The sequence below is a fragment of the Oncorhynchus masou genome, chromosome 11 (genome assembly GCF_036934945.1).
Source record: "Oncorhynchus masou masou isolate Uvic2021 chromosome 11, UVic_Omas_1.1, whole genome shotgun sequence".
NCBI lineage: Eukaryota > Metazoa > Chordata > Actinopteri > Salmoniformes > Salmonidae > Oncorhynchus > Oncorhynchus masou.
The window spans coordinates 56,255,197-56,273,011 of NC_088222.1; the positions used below are offsets into that span (position 1 = coordinate 56,255,197).

The following is a 17,815-nucleotide window of genomic DNA, read 5'->3' on the forward strand; positions in this document are numbered from 1 at the left end:
GGTTTTAACACAAAATATAAAAACAATGCCTGTTAACATTAGAAAATGTGCATATGAGTACGTTCTAAGGAGAGAAAAAAGTGACATTTGACAATAAATGTAATACCCGAGTTCCCATCCCTGAACTCCTCCAGTAAAATATTGTATGCTCTATAATTTTGTGAATATCTGATGGATTTTAAAGATTCAAAAAGTTTGTAGAATCTAAATCCATTGTCCAGCTGTTACATTTATTAGAATTTGTTTTTAAAACCTTTTACCAATTTTGATGACCTTTACTAGATTGAGGTGGAGTGTTAGCCTGTTGGGATAGGGGGTAGCATTTACACTTTTGGATGAAATGCATGCCCAGAGTAAACTGCCTCCTACTCAGTCTCAGATGCTAATATATGCATATTATTAGTAGTATTGGATAGAAAACATTCTGAAGTTTCTAAAACTGTTTGAATGATGTCTGTGAGTGTAACAGAACTCCTATGGCATGCGAAAACCTGAGAAAAATCCAACCATGAAGTGGGAAATCTGAGATTTGTACTTTTTCAAAGCTTGGCATAACGAACAGTGTCTATGGGGTCAAGTTGCACTTCCTAAGGCTTCCACTAGATGTCAACCGTCTTTAGAAACTTGTTTCAGGCTTCTGCTCTAAAGGAAGGGGGAATGGGAGCTGAATGAGTCAGGTGTATGGCAGAGTGTCTCAGACTCATGACGCACGGTCCCGACAGAGTTGGCTCTCGTTCCAGTACTTTTCTGCAGACAATGGTATTCTCCAGTTGGAACATTTATTGAAGTTTTATGTTAACATCCTAAAGATTGATTTCATACATCGTTTGACATGTTTCTACAACCTGTAACGGAACTTTTTGCTTTTGTCTGGATGAAATGCTCACGCCTCATGAAGATGGATTACTGGGCTGATCACGCTAACAACAAGTGGCTATTTGGACAAAAATTATGGACTTTCTGGAACTTTGTGGAACAAATCAGTAATTTATTATCAAACTTTGATTCCTGGGAATGCATTCTGATGAAGATCATCAAAGATAAGTGAATATTTATAATGTTATTTCTAACTTCTGTTGACTCCAACATGGATGATATTTCTTTGGCTGGATTGGGCTCAGATTCTCAGATTATGCTTTTTCCGTAAAGTTTCTTTGAAATCTGACACAGCGGTTGCATTAAGGAGAAGTCTATCTTTAATTCTGTGAATAACACTTGTATCTTTTATCAATGTTTATTATGAGTATTTCTGGGATTTGAGGTGGCTATCTGCAAAATCAACGGATGTTTTGGAATCAAAACATTACTGCACGTAACGCGCCAATGTAAACTGAGATTTTTGGATATAAATATGCACATTATTGAACAAAACATACATGATGTCCTATGAGAGTCATCTAATGAAGATCATCAAAGGTTAGTGATACATTTTTATCTATATTTCTGCTTTTTGTGACTCCTATCTTTGGCTGGAAAAATGGCTGTGTGTCTTGGCTCTGACCTAACATAATCACATGTTGTGCTTTCGCTGTAAAGCCTTTTTGAAATCGGACATGATGGTTAGATTAACAAGAAGTTTATCTTTAATTTGCTGTATTGGACTTGATAATGTGTGAAAGTTACATATTTCAAAAATATATTTTAGAATTTCGAGCGCTGCCTTTTCAGCGGAATGTTGTCGAGGGGTTCGGCTAGCGAAACCTTTAAAGCGCAGGTGTTTCCAGGAATCCAATACCGCTGGATTTTACTTTTGTGTGGGTGGTAGGAGGCGGAAGAGGAGTGTTATTCCACACCTGTTTCATTCACTCTGTCCTGATCCATGTCTATGTTCCCCAACCATATTTTGTGCCAGTTCCCGGGAAGTGATCCTGACAAGTTATTTCCTCTAGTTACCCTTGCCTTGTGGGGCTGTTTCCCTTTACACTTACCGTACTTACACGATCATGAAAGCAGTGGAGTTAGCAAGAACATAAACAGATCTGGGACCAGGCTGGTTCTGTCTCTCCTCTCTCACGTGACTGTCCTGATATCCAGTACTCTAACACTGTGCCGCATGTCTTTATTAAGTACCCTAACCATGTGCCGTCTCTCCTCCCCCAGATGCCAGTGTTTCAGTGGAGGAGCCAAGTGAGCCTCGGGCTGACCCAGTTGCAGCAGCAGTGTTGGCAGTGGCCACCCCGGTGCAGGCTGCTCCCTGCCGCCCTTTGGAGACCCACGCAGGTAACTGCAGCCTCGCCTTCCTTCTCCACCTCACGGCTGCACCAGGACAGCCCAGACCCGGCGCCAATGGGCCTACTACCACCAACACGGTCTCTCCCTCTGTTAGGGAGCTAGATTACCAGCACACGTATGGAATCACTTTTCACAGATACTCCCTGCCTCCTCCTCCCCCCCCCCACACTTCCTACCCCACCCAGAGTCACTAGTACCCAGTATCATCTCTTACACCCCACCTACTCTCTGCCAAACCTGTAACACACATACGCAGGGTGCTCTGGACACACACTGTCCATCAGTTTTTTATTTATTATTTTTTATTATTTGACTATCATCTTTGGAAATCAGACCTTTTTAAGAATGTTTTCATTTTAGAATCTGATGGATGGTGCGGAGATCTAGTATCCATAAGCAATACCTCAGATTAAACACAGTTTTCACAGTAAAGCCTGTGTTCCCACAAAACATATTCAAAGAAAGATTGGTCAACAAATGGACACAATTTTGCAAACATCCAGATTAGAGGTCGACCGATTTATAATTTTTCAACGCCGATACCGATTATTGGAGGACCCCAAAAAAAAAGCCGATACCGATTTAATCGGCCGATTTTAAAATAAAAATGTATTTGTAATTATGACAATTACAATAATACTGAATGAACACTTATTTTAACTTAATATAATACATCAATAAAATCTATTTAGCCTCAAATAAATAATGAAACTCGTTCAATTTGGTTTAAATAATTCAAAAACAAAGTGTTGGAGAAGAAAGTAAAAGTGCAATATGTGCCATGTAAGAAAGCTAACGTTTAAGTTCCTTGCTCAGAACATGAGAACATATGAAAGCTGGTGGTTCCTTTTAACATGAGTTCAATATTTCCAGGTACTAAGTTTTAGGTTGTAGTTATTATCAGAATTATAGGACTATTTCTCTATACGATTTGTATTTCATATACCTTTCACTATTGGATGTTCTTATAGGCACTTTTTAGAATTGCCAGTGTAACAGTATAGCTTCCATCCCTCTCCTCGCTCCTACCTGGGCTCGAACCAGGAACACATCGACAACAGCCACCCTCGAAGCAGCGTTACCCATCGCTCCACAAAAGCCGCGGCCCTTGCAGAGCAAGGGGAACAACTACTCCAAGTCTCAGAGCGTGTGACGTTTGAAACGCTATTAGCGCGCACTCCGCTAACTAGCGGATAGGCTTGAAGTCATAAACAGCGCAATGCTTGAAGCACAGCGAAGAGCTGCTGGCAAAACGCACGAAGGTGCTGTTTGAATGAATGTTTACGAGCCTGCTGGTGCCTACCATCGCTCAGTCAGACTGCTCTATCAAATCCTAGACTTAATTATAACATAATAACACACAGAAATACAAGCCTTAGTTTCCGGATTCGACCATATAAATTACCTATCATCTCGAAAACAAAAAGTTTATTATTTCAGTGAAATACGGAACCGTTCCATATTTTATCTAACGGGTGGCATCCATCAGTCTAAATATTCCTGTTACATTGCACAACCTTCAATGTTATGTCATAATTACATAAAATTCTGGCAAATTAGTTCGCAACGAGCCAGGCGGCCCAAACTGTTGCATATGCCCTGACTCTGCGTGCAATGAACGCAAGAGAAGTGACACAATTTTACCTGGTTAATATTGCCTGCTAACCTGGATTTCTTTTAGCTAAATATGCAGGTTTAAAAATATATACTTCTCTGTATTGATTTTAAGAAAGGCATTGATGTTTATGGTTCGGTACAGTCGTGCAACGATTGTGCTTTTTTCGCAAATGCGCTTTTATTTAATTTATCCCCCGTTTGGCGCAGTTGGCCTTCTTTGTTAGGAAGAAATAGTCTTCACACAGTTCGCAACGAGCCAGGCGGCCCAAACTGCTGCATATACCCTGACTCTGTTGCAAGAGAAGTGACACCATTTCCCTAGTTAAAAGAAATTATTTTTAGCACGCAATATTAAGTAAATATGCAGGTTTGAAAATATATACTTGCAGATTGATTTTAAGAAAGGCCTGGATGTTTATGGTTAGGTACACATTGGAGCAACGACAGTCCTTTTTTGCGAATGCGCACCACATCGATTATATGCAACACAGGACACGCTAGATAAACTAGTAATATCATCAACCATGTGTAGTTTTAACTAGTGATTATGATTGATTGTTTTTTTAGAAGAAAAGTTTAATGCTAGCTAGCAACTTACCTTGACTTGTTACTGCATTCGCGTAACAGGCAGGCTCCTCGTTGAGCAGGTGGTTAGAGTGTTGGACTAGTTAACTGTAAGGATGCAAGATTGAATCCATGAGCTGACAAGGTAAAAATCTGTCGTTCTGCCCCTGAACAAGGCAGTTAACACACCCGTTCCTAGGTCATCATTGAAAATATGAATGTGTTCTTAACTTCTTGGCGCACCCATCCCGTTAGCGGGATCATTTTCGTCAACATCTGCTGAATTGCAGAGTGCCAAATTCAAATTAAATTACAAAAAATGTTTCATTTTCGTGAAATCATAAGTGCAATATAGCAAAACACAGCTTAGCTTGTTGTTGATCTACCTGGCGTGTCAGATTTAAAAAGTTTTACAGCAAAAGCTATTTAAGCGTTTATGTTCGGACATCTCTCTCAGTAGACAAAACATTACAAACAGCTAGAAGCAATGTAGATTGGTCAGAAAAGCAATAAAATGAATCGCTTACCTTGGATGATCTTTGGATGTTTGCACTCACGAGACTCCCAGTTACACAATAAATGTTCCTTTTGTTTGATAAAGATTATTTTTATAACCAAAAAACTCCATTTGGTTGGCGCGTTTTGTTCAGAAATCCACAGGCTTGTGCAGGTCATGACGGGCAGACGAAAATTCCAAATAGTATCTGTAAAGTTCGTAGAAACATGTCAAACGTTTTCATAATCAATCCTCAGGTTGTTTTTACAATAAATAATCGATAATATTTCAACCGGACCGTAGCTTTTTCAATAGGAGAGAGAGAGAAAATGTCTGCTCCAAGCTGTTGCGCATGCAAAACTCTGCTGGCACCCAGCCATCCACTGACGCGATGTGATCGTTCTCGCTCATTTTTCAGAGTAAAAGGCTGAAACTATGTCTAAAGACTGTTCACACCATGTGGAAGCCATAGGGAAAGGAATCAGGTTGATATCCCTTTAAATGGAGGGAAGGCATGCCATGGAACAGGGAGGTTTCAAAATAAGAGGCACTTCCTAGTTGGATTTTCCTCAGGTTTTCACCTGCAATATCAGGTCTGTTATACTCACAGACAATATTTTGACAGTTTTGGAAACATTAGTGTTTTCTATCCTAATCTGACAATTATATGCAATTATATTATATTCTAGTTTAATTTGGGTACGTTTTTCATCCAAACATCAAAATACTGCCCCCTACACTCAACAGGTTAACTGACTTGCCTCGTTAAATAAAGGTGTACAAAAACAACAACAAATCGGCCAAATTGGTGTCCAATTAATACCGATTTCCGATTGTTATAACTTGAAATCGGCCCTAATTAATCGGCCGACCTCTCATCCAGATCGGTTTCAGTTTCCTAATATAATAACTGCAATAGCAAACCTCTATTTATAAACAAATGTAATTTGAGAATTGACCAAAACTGGGTTTATTTTGTCCAGTTTGAGTTTCACTGAAGATATATGTTTTTAATTTGGACTCTGTCTCAGGTTTGACGGTACAGTTCATGCACCCTACACAAATTCTTGTTTCAACCCCGGCCAACAGCCCCTGCAGCCCAACCTCCTACCCTCGTCACCCACGCCCTAGGCCTAAACATCCATCCCCAAGCCCTGATTGTAGTCGAGTAGCACGAGGTAAATAAGGACACTTGAGTACACTACATTCTCTTTCTGAACCTCAATTCAAAGTTGTGCTATACTTGTGGAGCTATACTAGCCTGAGTGCCAGTCTGTTTGTGCTATCATGTCACTCATTGTCATGTTTGGCTCATTATTTGAAAATTCGTAGAGAATAGGAAAGAAAAGGAATTGTACTCAAGTGTCCATGCTAACCTCTTGTCTAGATCCTTAGACATTTTGTTTGTTTTATTTGGTTGCTGTGATGTTATGTTCAAGTTTTTTCTTTTCCAACGATGATCATGAAGGGAAAAAACACGGGTAAGTGCAGAAAAATATCATGCAATTTTTTTCTACATCATATTACCAGATAAACAAATTATGTACAACAATATCTTTGCCTTGTGATCAATGGTGAGACACAATGTCAGGTTTTTTTTTAAATCAAAAGGTGGCATAGGTGGTGGACGTGGCAGGGGGTGCATTCAGCCTGTCTGCACGGTTTAATTTTAGAGGGAAACGTTTTTTTGCATTTTTAAGGCAACTTCCTGCAATTCTCCATGGAGTTGAGAGGACATGTTGCAGTTTTAAAGCTAATTTCCTGCAATTCTATGCATGTCTGTTTACTTGAATTCTGCGAAGCATTTATTTGGGCTGCAATTTATGAGGCTGGTAACTCTAATGCGCTTATCCTCTGCAGCAGAGGTAACTCTGGGTCTTCCTTTCCAGTGGCGTTCCTCATGTGAGCCAGTTTCATCATAGCTCTTGATGGTTTTTACGACTGCACTCAAAGAAACTTTCAGTTCTTGACATTTTCCGGATTGACTGTTCTTCATGTCTTCAAGTAATGCTGGACTGTTGTTTCTCTTTGCTTTTTGAGCTGTTCTTGTCATAAAATGGACTTGGTCTTTTCCCAAATAGGGCTATCTTCTGTATACCACCCCTACCTTGTCACAACACAATGCGCTCAAACACATTAAGAAGGAAATAAATTCCACAAATGGACTTTTAACAAAGCACACCTGTTAATTGAAATGCATTCCAGGTGACTCCCTCATGATGCTGGTTGAGAGAATGCCAAAAGTGTGCAAAGCTGTCATTAAGGCAAATGGTGGCTACTTTGAAGAATCTCAAATATAAAATATTTTGATTTGTTTAACTCTTTTTTTTTTTTTTTTTTTTTTTTTTTTACTATATGATTCCATATTTGTTTTTTCATAGTTTTGATGTCTTCCATATTATTCTACAATGTAGAAAATAGTGTAGATGATAAGGATAAACCTTTAAATGAATAGGTGTGTCCAAACCTTTGACTGGTACTGTGTGTGTGTGTGTGTGTGTGTGTGTGTGTGTGTTTATCCTTATTATATATATGTGTGTGTGTGTGTGTGTGTGTGTGTATGTATATATGTATGTTTTCATGTCATAGTAAATATTTATGTGTTTTTAGCAAATGTAAGCAACATTTATGTTTATCGGTAGCCTGTAAAAGTTAGTTGTTTTTTAATGTAATACGTCCTCCTCATTTCATATTTCCATTTCGGTTGACCGGTCAGTCTGTATTTCTGAGGTTTGTATCTTTGAGGTTCTACTGTTTGAGCTTTGTCATTTTTTAAACAGTATATCTTGGCTTGACAAACAGTAGCATGAGTTGTAAGTACCAATGTGAAACCTTTTTAACTTGACAACCCTGCTCACCTCTTTGCCGTCTTCCTTTCAGCTGAAGCACTTTCATCTAAACCAGCTTCTCAAGGCCTCAGAAGATCTTCTGAAGGTAAAAATTGGATGGACAACCTGTCTCTACGATATTTCAGCTGTATGCACTGTATTCTTACATTGGACAAAGCCTAACAAATCCATTTCAAATGATTGATTGTTAAAGGTGTAATCTGGGATTTTTCACTTTTGCGCTTTTAAAATTGATTCTGGATTAATATAATGTATAAATGCCTCCATGAGTTTAGTTCAACTGTTTTATCACTTCAGGCCATTGTTGATTCAGACTGCAGTTTTAATGCATTGGAATCTGTAACTTTTACATGTATCACATTCTTCTTCACTAATCAGGTCAGAATACATACAGCTCTGAATAAAACACTCGTGAACATTTTTCTTCATTTGCTTTTTTTCCGGAAAGGAAATCTAGCTGAGGACATAGGTGAAATTATCCTCCAGCTTCGGAGGCAAGTGGAAAGCCTATTCAGCGCGAAGTATGGTAAGCTGCCTAATACACTTACCTGCACACTCAATGTTCAGACTCTGGCCAAGCGAGAGCAACTGACTCGAGCAATAAATCAGAAATTCTAGACTTCATCAACCGTTTCTACACAGCCTCATAATTTTCGATCCTTGTTAAGATGCCACAGAGAAAGCAATGATTCTCCAAAAAATGTTTCTTAACAATCCCGGGTATAATTCCAGTTGGTGCTGTATATGAACTAATATAAATGGGTTTTACTTGAACAATTATTTGTTAGTTTACAATTGTACAATTTATGCTCTGTGCATGTAAAAACCACTGCCGGAAAGCCCCGAACACAAGATTGTAATTTCTGACTCACACAGTGGAGGAATATATTGCTGGTTGACTCCTCTACATGGTAATATGGCACGCACCAAGTGGCACTTCACTTTATAGTTTGAGTAGCATTCCAGTTTAGCTCGCACTCAGCAGGCCATATATAAAACTCCCCTAGAGCTACAGAACGGACTAATTACCGCAACGCGCAGCCCCCACGTATTCCATATTCCGTTCCAAAAATCTGCCATCAGTACAGTGTAGGGAATATCTTTGAGTAGCCCATAGAAGATGGTAGAATAAAATTCTGCTGCGGGTGATGCATCAACCCGCGCGGATCCATAAGACGAGCCATCCACACACACAGTTTCCGCCCCAGCCATAGGACTCTATACAGTAACCATGACCTCCGTAGCGGCCAAACCTACTCTTTCCCATAGGCTTGTACTATCTATAGTAGGACAGTACCAACAGCTGGCAGACATGTTTACATTTGGTTAGTTTTATCAGTGTTATTTAGATGGAAGATGTGAACTACATGTGGTAGCTCTATAGCTAGTAAATGTTAGCATAGAGGTAGAAAGCTCTTTCACTTCCATGCTCACTGAAGCCTGTGATAATGCTCAGTCTGCTGATGCTGCTGGCTGTTTGAGATGCTTTAGAAGTCACGTTGATGGTCGGGACATTATTCACTTTGAGAAGCAAGTTCTTGCTGATGCCCTCCTTCCATTGTTGACAGCTGTGGAAGTTCCCAGGGATTAAATATGACATGCAGATTGACCATAGACACCCAATTTGCCCCCGCCTCATTCTCACCAATGTATCCCACTTTGTGACGCTGATCGAGGGGCGTTATGGGACTGTTTCTGAAGTTAGAGCTGACTTGGAGAAAACCTCAAACCCAACTTTAGGAAAACATTACAATATTATAACTGATTTAAGAGTTTTTAATATGGGAATGTTTTCTTTTGGTTCTCTAAGCTATTATTATATGTGTTTCTGGCATTGAGAAGTAGGTGCTACACTGCCTTTAAAAATGTCTTCCAGCGATTTTTGAACATATACTGTTGAAAAGCGATATCCCAAGTGTAAACACAGTAAAGGGTAAACAAATATGTTTTGAGTTAGTCTGATCAGAATCTGTGATGTCATCAGCCTCCCCCTTGCTTGAGGAACAATAGAGGGGAAATAGAGAACAAAAGAGGAAAGGCCCACCCTCCCACTTGTGCTATGTCATGACTTACCTGGAGATGTGCCTTTTGTTAAGTAAATCTGGTGTTTAGTGAGGTGAAAAGGAGACGAGTGCCACTTTAAATATTGAACAGCATAGGGCTTTTGCATAAAATGAATCACCCATATTCCTCTCCATTTCCCATCCCCCTCTCTTTCTGTAGCCGAGGCCCTTGGACTACGAGAGTCTGCAAAGGTGCCCTACTCCAAGTTTCAGATGTACCCAGAGGAGCTGTGTGTCACAGGGCTCCCAGACGGCATGACTTTCCGTAGGCCCAACTGTTTCGGAGCGGCCAAGCTGCGAAAGATCCTGGCTGTTGGCAGCCAGATCCACTTTGTTATCAAAAGGTCAGAGGCCATACATTGTCACGGGGGCAGGGTGCATCCTAGTAATATCTCCTTTCTCCAGAAGTTTGCAGTTGTTCACATCCCTTCATTGATTTGAAAGGAAATGACTGGTATATGGAAACCCTCTAGCCCTACGCCAATCTAATTATTTTTTGGGGAGTAGTGAACAAGTACACACTTCAATAGGATTATTGGAACGCAACTCAGGTCTTGGTTGCATTCCAGGCTGATTACATTGCAGATGTTGCATTACATCAACTAACGGTTGCATCATCGTCTGCCCAGTCGGGCATCAGACTGCTATATCATATGATGTGGTTAACTTAGCGTTGTGAGACACTTAACCAGGCGTTGTGAGATATAGAAGGCATCTGCAATGTAGTCAGCTTGGAACACAATCCTTGTTTGTATATTATTATTATTATTGTTGTAATGAAGAGGATATAGGTAAAACGTTGTATAAGTTGGTGCAGGAATTAAACACAAAAGCATTATTTGTGTGCAAGCTTCTCTTTATGAAGTTCTAAGCATGTTTTGTTGTGGTATACTATCCAGGCCAGAACTGTTAACAGATCTTGTCAAGCTAGAACCGCCTCCACTCCCAGCCTGTGATTCAGGTGACTACATCTTCATCCTAAATTCCAGCTGATTTAATGATTGTATCAAAGTTTGATTTGAACTATTTTAACATTCAAAAACACAAAGTAAGTTTACAAAGTAGATTAAACATCCCCACTGAATATAATGGCCAATATCTCAATAGTTTGAAATAAATTAGAATTTTGGTTCAATGTCAATTCATTACTGAATTGATTGAGTGAAAATGGGCCCAGCCCTCTTATAAAGTTCTCCACTGTGCCCTTTACCATTAGGCCCTTTTACATGATCAGTTCAAAATGTTGAGCCCATAAATTATAATTAACTCTGTAATTAATTAAAATGAGCTGGTAATTACACATTTAATGCAGTGGTTTGGATCCATATTTCCAAATAGGTCTGGTGAACTGGTTGTATTCACTGCTTTTTTAGACTTTTTTTCCACAGACCTGGACTCCAAAGATGCTTTGTCAGAAGACGTAGGGGCTGCATTGCAGAGACCAAGCTTCCCAGGTAATAAGGAGACCAAATACTTGATTCAATATCGGTACATTAATTTACCCTCCTATACTTTGAGTAATACATAGTGGATATCATTTGGAGCCTGGTTGGGATTGTTTTTTTCCTCTTGCTTGTTCACTTTTTCTCTAAAATGAGAAGCACTATTTATATGCTGCAAAGGTGTATATGAAATAAATTAAACAAAACTACTCCATTCATATGATGTTGTCATATGGTTCTGTTGACAGATAGCTTAGAGGCCAAGCTGTCAAGGATCGACCTGGCCAACACCCTGAGAGAGCAGGTCCAGGACCTATTCAACCGGAAGTATGGGGAGGCACTTGGCATCAAATACCCTGTCCAAGTGCCTTACAAGAGGATCAAGAGCAACCCGGGCTCGGTGATCATCGAGGGCCTGCCCCCTGGCATCCCCTTCAGGAAACCCTGTACCTTTGGCTCGCAAAACCTGGAGAGGATCCTGGCAGTTGCAGACAAGATCTGCTTCACCATCACCAGGTGGGTAGTTCTCCTTCACGTTTTCATGGGGTTGTGGAAATAAGACATATGGCAGGGATGTTCAGCTACTGGCCCTTGGGACAAACTATTGCTACTTTTCTCCCTGGTAGTTGGTTGATGTTAAGATTCCATCTTTGTTTATCTCTTGCAGACCTTTCCAAGGACTCATCCCTAAACCAGGTAACTCTCCATATATTTTATGAAGCAGATTAGAGGTCGACCGATTAATCGGAATGGCCGATTTTAATTAGGGCCGATTTCATGTTTTCATAACAGTCGGTATTTTTGGGCGCTGATTTAAAAATAAATTTATTTATTATTTAAAGTTTTTTTAATAACCTTATTTAACTAGGCAAGTCAGTTAAGAACACATTCTTATTTTCAATGACGGCCTAGGAATGGTGGGTAAAACTGCTTTGTTCAGGGGCAGAAAGACAGATTTTCACCTTGTCAGCTCGGGGGATCCAATCTTAACTCGTCCAACAACGCAATAACGACCTGCCTCTCTCTCGTTGCACTCCACAAGGAGACTGCCTGTTACGCGAATGCAGTAAGCCAGGGTAAGTTGCTAGCTAGCATTAAACTTATATTATAAAAAACAATCAATCATAATCACTAGTTAACTACACATGGTTGATGCTAGATAATATCTAGTAATATCGTGTCCTGCGTTGCATATAATCTGACTGAGCATACAAGTATCTAAGTATCTGACTGAGCGGTGGTATGCAGAAGCAGGCGCGTAAACATTCATTCAAACAGCACTTTCGTGTGTTTTGCCAGCAGCTCTTTGTTGTGCGTCAAGCATTTCGCTGTTTATGACTTCAAGCCTATCAACTCCCGAGCTGAGGCTGGTGTAACCGAAGTGAAATGGCTAGCTAGTTAGTGCGCGCTAATAGTGTTTCAAACGTCACTCGCTCTGAGCCTTCTAGTAGTTGTTCCCCTTGCTCTGCATAGGTAACGCTGCTTTGATGGTGGCTGTTGTCGTTTTGTTGCTGGTTCGAGCCCAGGGAGGAGCGAGGAGAGGGACTGAAGCTATACTGTTACACTGGCAATACTAAAGTGCCTATAAGAACACCCAATTGTCAAAGGTTAATGAAATACAAATGGTATAGAGGGAAATACTCATGTTTTCATGTTCTGTGCAAGGAACTGAAACGTTAGCTTTCTTACATAGCACATATTGCACTTTTACTTTCTTCTCCAACACTTTGTTTTTGCATTATTTAAACCAAATTGAACGTTTCATTATTTACTTGAGGCTAAATTGATTTTATTGATGTATTATATTAAGTTAAAATAAGTGTTCATTCAGTATTGTTGTAATTGTCATTATTACAAATAAATAAATAAAAATCGGACGATTAATCGGCTTATTTGGTCCTCCAGTAATCGGTATCGGCCTTAAAATCATAATCGGTCAACCTCTGAAGCAGATATTCAATTCATATTTCTGAATTTTCAAATCAAATTTTATTGGTCGCCTACCTACACATGATTAGCAGATGTTAATGCGAGTGTAGCGAAATTGCTTGTGCTTCTTGTTCCGACCATGCAGTAATATCTAACAAGTAATCTGACAATTTCACAACTACCTTTTACACTGGTGTAAAGGAATGAATAAGTACATATAAATAATATGTACATATAAATATATGGATGAGCACTGGCCGAACGGCATAGGCAAGATGCAGTAGATAGTTTAGAGTACAGTATATACATATGAGATGAGTAATGTAGGCTATGTAAACATTATATAAAGTTGATTGTGTAAAGTGACAAGTGATACATTTATTACATCCATTTTTTTATTATTAAAGTGGCTAGAGGTTTGAGTCAGTATGTTGGCAGCAGCCACTCAATGTTAGTGGTGGCTATTTAACAGTCTGATGGCCTTGAGATAGAAGCTGTTTTTTAGTCTGTCGGTCCCAGCTTTGATGCACCTGTACTGACCTCGCCTTCTGGATGATAGCGGGGTGAACAGGCAGTGGCTCGGGTGGTTGTTGTCCTTGATGATCTTTTTGGCCTTCCTGTGACATTGGCCGGTGTAGGTGTCCTGGAGGGCAGGTAGTTTGCCCCCGGTGATGCGTTGTGCAGACCTCACTGCCCTCTGGAGAGCCTTATGGTTGTGGGCAGAGCAGTTGCCGTACCAGGCGGTGATACCGCCCGACAGGATGCTCTCAATTGTGCATCTGTAAAAGTTGTTTTTTGGTGACAAGCCAAATTTCTTCAGCCTCCTGAGGTTGAAGAGGCGCTGTTGCGCCTTCTTCACCACGCTGTCTGTGTGGGTGGTCCATTTCAGTTTGTCCTTGATGTGTACGCTGAGGAACTTAACTTTCCACCTTCTCCACTACTGTCCTGTCGATGTGGATAGGGGGCTGCTCCCTCTGCTGTTTCCTGAAGTCCATGATCATCTCCTTTGTTTTGTTTACGTTGAGTGTGAGGTATTTTCCTGACACCACACTCCGAGGGCCCTCACCTCCTCCCTGTAGGCCATCTCGTCATTATTGGTAATCAAGCCTACTACTGTAGTGTGGTCTGCAAACTTGATGGTTGAGTTGGAGGTGTGCATGGCCACGCAGTCATGGGTGAACAGGGAGTACAGGAGAGGGCTATGAATGCACCCTTGTGGGGCCCCAGTGTTGAGGATCAGCGGGGTGGAGATTGTTTCCTACCCTCACCACCTGGGGGCGTCCAGTCAGAAAGTCTAGGACCAAGTTGCACAGGGCAGGCTCGAGACCCAGGGTCTCGCGTTTAATGATGAGTTTGGAGGGTAATATGGTGTTAAATGCTGAGCTGTAGTCGATGAACAGCATTCTTACATGGGTATTCCTCTTGTCCAGATGGGTGAGGGCAGTGTGATTGCGTCGTCTGTGGACCTATTGGGATGGAAAGCACATTTCCTAACAAGTACATGACTTGTTAAGAAATGTCCCATGTCAACTGTGAACTAATAGATAGTGTAGTAGTTATAAACACTGAGTGTACAAAGCATTAGGGACACATTGCTAATATTGAGTTGCATCTCCTTTTGCTTCACACAGGAAACTGTTGTGTAGAAAACACATCAGTGTTACAGTTCTTGACACACTCAAACCTGTGTGCCTGGCACCTACTACCATACCCAATTCAAAGGCACTTAAATATTTTGTCTTGTCCATTCACCCTCTGAATGGCGCACATACACAATCCATGTCTCAAGGCTTAAAAATCCTTCTTCCTCTACACTGATTTGAAGTGTATTTAACAAGTGACATCAATAAGGGATCATAGCTTTCACCTGGTCAGTCTATGCCAGGGAAAGAGCATGAGCAAGAATGTTTTGTACACTCGGTTGTATAATGACATTACATTTGTCTCCCTCTTAGCGCCTCGTCGGATCACTTTATTGAAGAAGGCCTACGCCTCAATAAGCGGTGAGCATTATAGTTGTGTTGCATATTCATTTTGATGCAGTATGAACACTTAATTTGAAACTGTCATGAATGCATGCACTAAATATGAGCATTCAGATACCCAGAGCAAGCAAAAACAAAGTAAACAGTGCACTTATCAGAGTCAACTGCATACACATATTTATTTTATTTTCCCACCAATTCTGTTTGACTCTCCTCCTGAAATGACAGATGAGGAAGAGGTCAACTGTATCGGTGAGAAAGTGATACTTCGCGAGCAAGTGAAAGAACTCTTCAACCAGAAATATGGTCAGTGTATATCCTTCATTCATACTGTATGCTTTATCTATACAAGCCTTAGTGAAAAAGATTATTCTAACTTACATTCAAGTTTAATATTCACTTAGTCTCATGATATCCATGCATGACTTAGTGAAAATACAACCTAAGTTGAAGTTAAGATTCGCCCAAAACTGACTGAAAAGATTCTTGTTAAGGTGATGCTTTGGGCCTGGACCACTCTGTCCTGGTCCCATACAAGCTGATCCGTGCCAGTCCCGAGTCTGTGGAGGTTAGTGGCCTTCCGGACGATATTCGCTTCAGAAATCCCAACACTTACGACTTAGTCCGCCTGGAAAAGATTCTTCAAGCCCGAGATGAGATCAACATCAACATCAAAAGCCAGCTACAGTGAGTGTCAATCTGAAGTTTGTGGAAATATCCCAGATTATGGATACAAAGTCTAAAATGTGAAAGAAGGACATGAAAGAACTGTACACATTGAAATTATAGTAGAGACTCACTCTTAGGCAATGCCAGGCTCACCTCCTGGTCATTTACAGAAATTAAATACATATTTAATTAATTTTCTTTTCTACAGGCCTTTTGCAGAAATATGCACCCAAACATGTAACACAGGTAAGGATTGTTCTATAGTAACCTATTTATAAAAAAATATATATATAAAAAAAAAGCAATGCAGTCTATAACGACATGTGCTTTAGCAGTATGTTCAAAATGGCATTATTGTTTTTGTGTTTTAAGAAGGGAGTGAGGTTTCTACCAATCGACGCAAACGCAAAAGAGTCCTGGAGAGCAGCCGGGTGTCCTTACCCTCCGAGTCAGGGGTATCAACCAATCAGATTCCAGTGATGGTACGTGGTAATAACAAAGCTATTATATAAGTTAGTTGTATTTACGTGATCATTCTCAATCATTATCAAAAATACATGACTGAAATACTCTGATTTGATACTTTGATGCAGATTACATTATATTTATAAATGTATATTATATTTGTAGGTATTAAAGGCATTTGTGAATGGCACTAATGGTTGTGTAATTGGACAGGAATTTGCTTCTGGAACAGCATAACTAGTCTCCCTCATGCTCACTCTAATGATCCTTCTATTGCTTTGTTTCTTTCTGCTTGTAGCAGTGGCCCATGTACATGGTGGACTACAGTGGAGTGAATGTGCAAGTCCATGGGAAGGTGAAATACTAGTAGAGGAAAAATATGCTATGCTACAGGAAGAGAATAGACATGAGAGGACTTTATCAAAGCTGTACTTATAACCACATCTCCAAGTTTCAGCTTTGCGCGTGTGCTGTTGCTTAAATACTCTTCTGACTGAAAATATAGGTTTGGATGTGTGTTTTGGAATGGTGGCGATTGCCAATATTAGGTGGCTTGGGTGGAAAGGTGAGGAGGAACTATAGAATCTGTGCATAATTTGTTGCAGGATGCTTTCTTTTATTTTGTCTTCCCCCACAAGTCCTGATGGGCTTTCTTGATACACCTATTTCAAAAGTGCTTAAAAAAACGCTATTCAAACCGACTGGGGTTATGTTATGGCACTAAGCTTATGGAACTCACAATTACTGAAGTACTCACCCTTTTAGATCATTTTTATCAGATCCAACATGGAGACTTTCGTTACGGGGTGTAACTACGGCACAAATGTATTGGATCAATCTGGTTTTACAACATTCAGATATTTGTATGATTATTTATTTATTTATTTTGAAGATGAAAAATAAAACATGTGCAGGGATGTAAATTACAATGTTCAGTAATCTAAGTACTGAATCAAATGTCTCTACAACGCTAACTACTACTGTATGTAACTCAAAAAGTATATCAATTGAAAACGGTTTGCCTTCAGGTGTGCGTACCGGTATTTTCCGTGGTAGGAATAACCCAAGGTGATGGCACTATATCTAAGAACAATTTTCATATTTTGTATAACTACATGGATTTTCTTTTATCACAGTACTTGTACATGGAGTTGAGATTTCTCAACTCGGCTTTTCTTATGTTTGTTCCACATCTGCGCTAAGTTGAAATGTCTCATTAAGTCAACATGAATGTAACGTGTGTAAAAGAAAGAATGGTCTGTGTTATCCTGTAACGATTGTCTCTGGATTCACCAGTATTTATATGCTGTACCTTAATGCCATTTAGGCCTTTGAAATAAAATGTGTTGCCTTGCACTTTCATTGGACTGCAGTGACTTTGTGTGTGATGAATGCAAGTAAAAAAAAAAAAAATATATATATATAATTCTAAAGAAAGTTTAAACCTACTACTTTTGTATTCGTATTGTGTCATTGACTGTCATGGTATCATTAGAGAAATTAA

The 17,815-nt window shown here is 39.9% G+C and overlaps 1 protein-coding gene across 6 annotated transcripts in view; it reads left to right on the forward strand.

Annotated features, from left to right (window-relative positions):
* Positions 1-17,673, forward strand: part of LOC135548866 (general transcription factor II-I repeat domain-containing protein 1-like) — a 42,771-nt gene extending 25,098 nt beyond the window's left edge. For all 6 annotated transcript variants that reach the window (XM_064978916.1, XM_064978912.1, XM_064978915.1 and 3 more), the window contains 14 exons: positions 2,101-2,220; positions 7,790-7,843; positions 8,207-8,284; positions 9,982-10,165; positions 10,721-10,782; positions 11,195-11,275; positions 11,512-11,779; positions 11,931-11,959; positions 15,148-15,195; positions 15,406-15,483; positions 15,672-15,864; positions 16,055-16,092; positions 16,219-16,328; positions 16,610-17,673. In XM_064978916.1, coding sequence (XP_064834988.1) covers positions 2,101-2,220; positions 7,790-7,843; positions 8,207-8,284; positions 9,982-10,165; positions 10,721-10,782; positions 11,195-11,275; positions 11,512-11,779; positions 11,931-11,959; positions 15,148-15,195; positions 15,406-15,483; positions 15,672-15,864; positions 16,055-16,092; positions 16,219-16,328; positions 16,610-16,678 — 1,412 coding nt within the window. In that variant the 3' untranslated portion in view covers positions 16,679-17,673. The remainder of the gene's footprint in view (positions 1-2,100; positions 2,221-7,789; positions 7,844-8,206; positions 8,285-9,981; positions 10,166-10,720; positions 10,783-11,194; positions 11,276-11,511; positions 11,780-11,930; positions 11,960-15,147; positions 15,196-15,405; positions 15,484-15,671; positions 15,865-16,054; positions 16,093-16,218; positions 16,329-16,609) is intronic.
* The last annotated feature ends 142 nt before the right edge of the window (positions 17,674-17,815 follow it).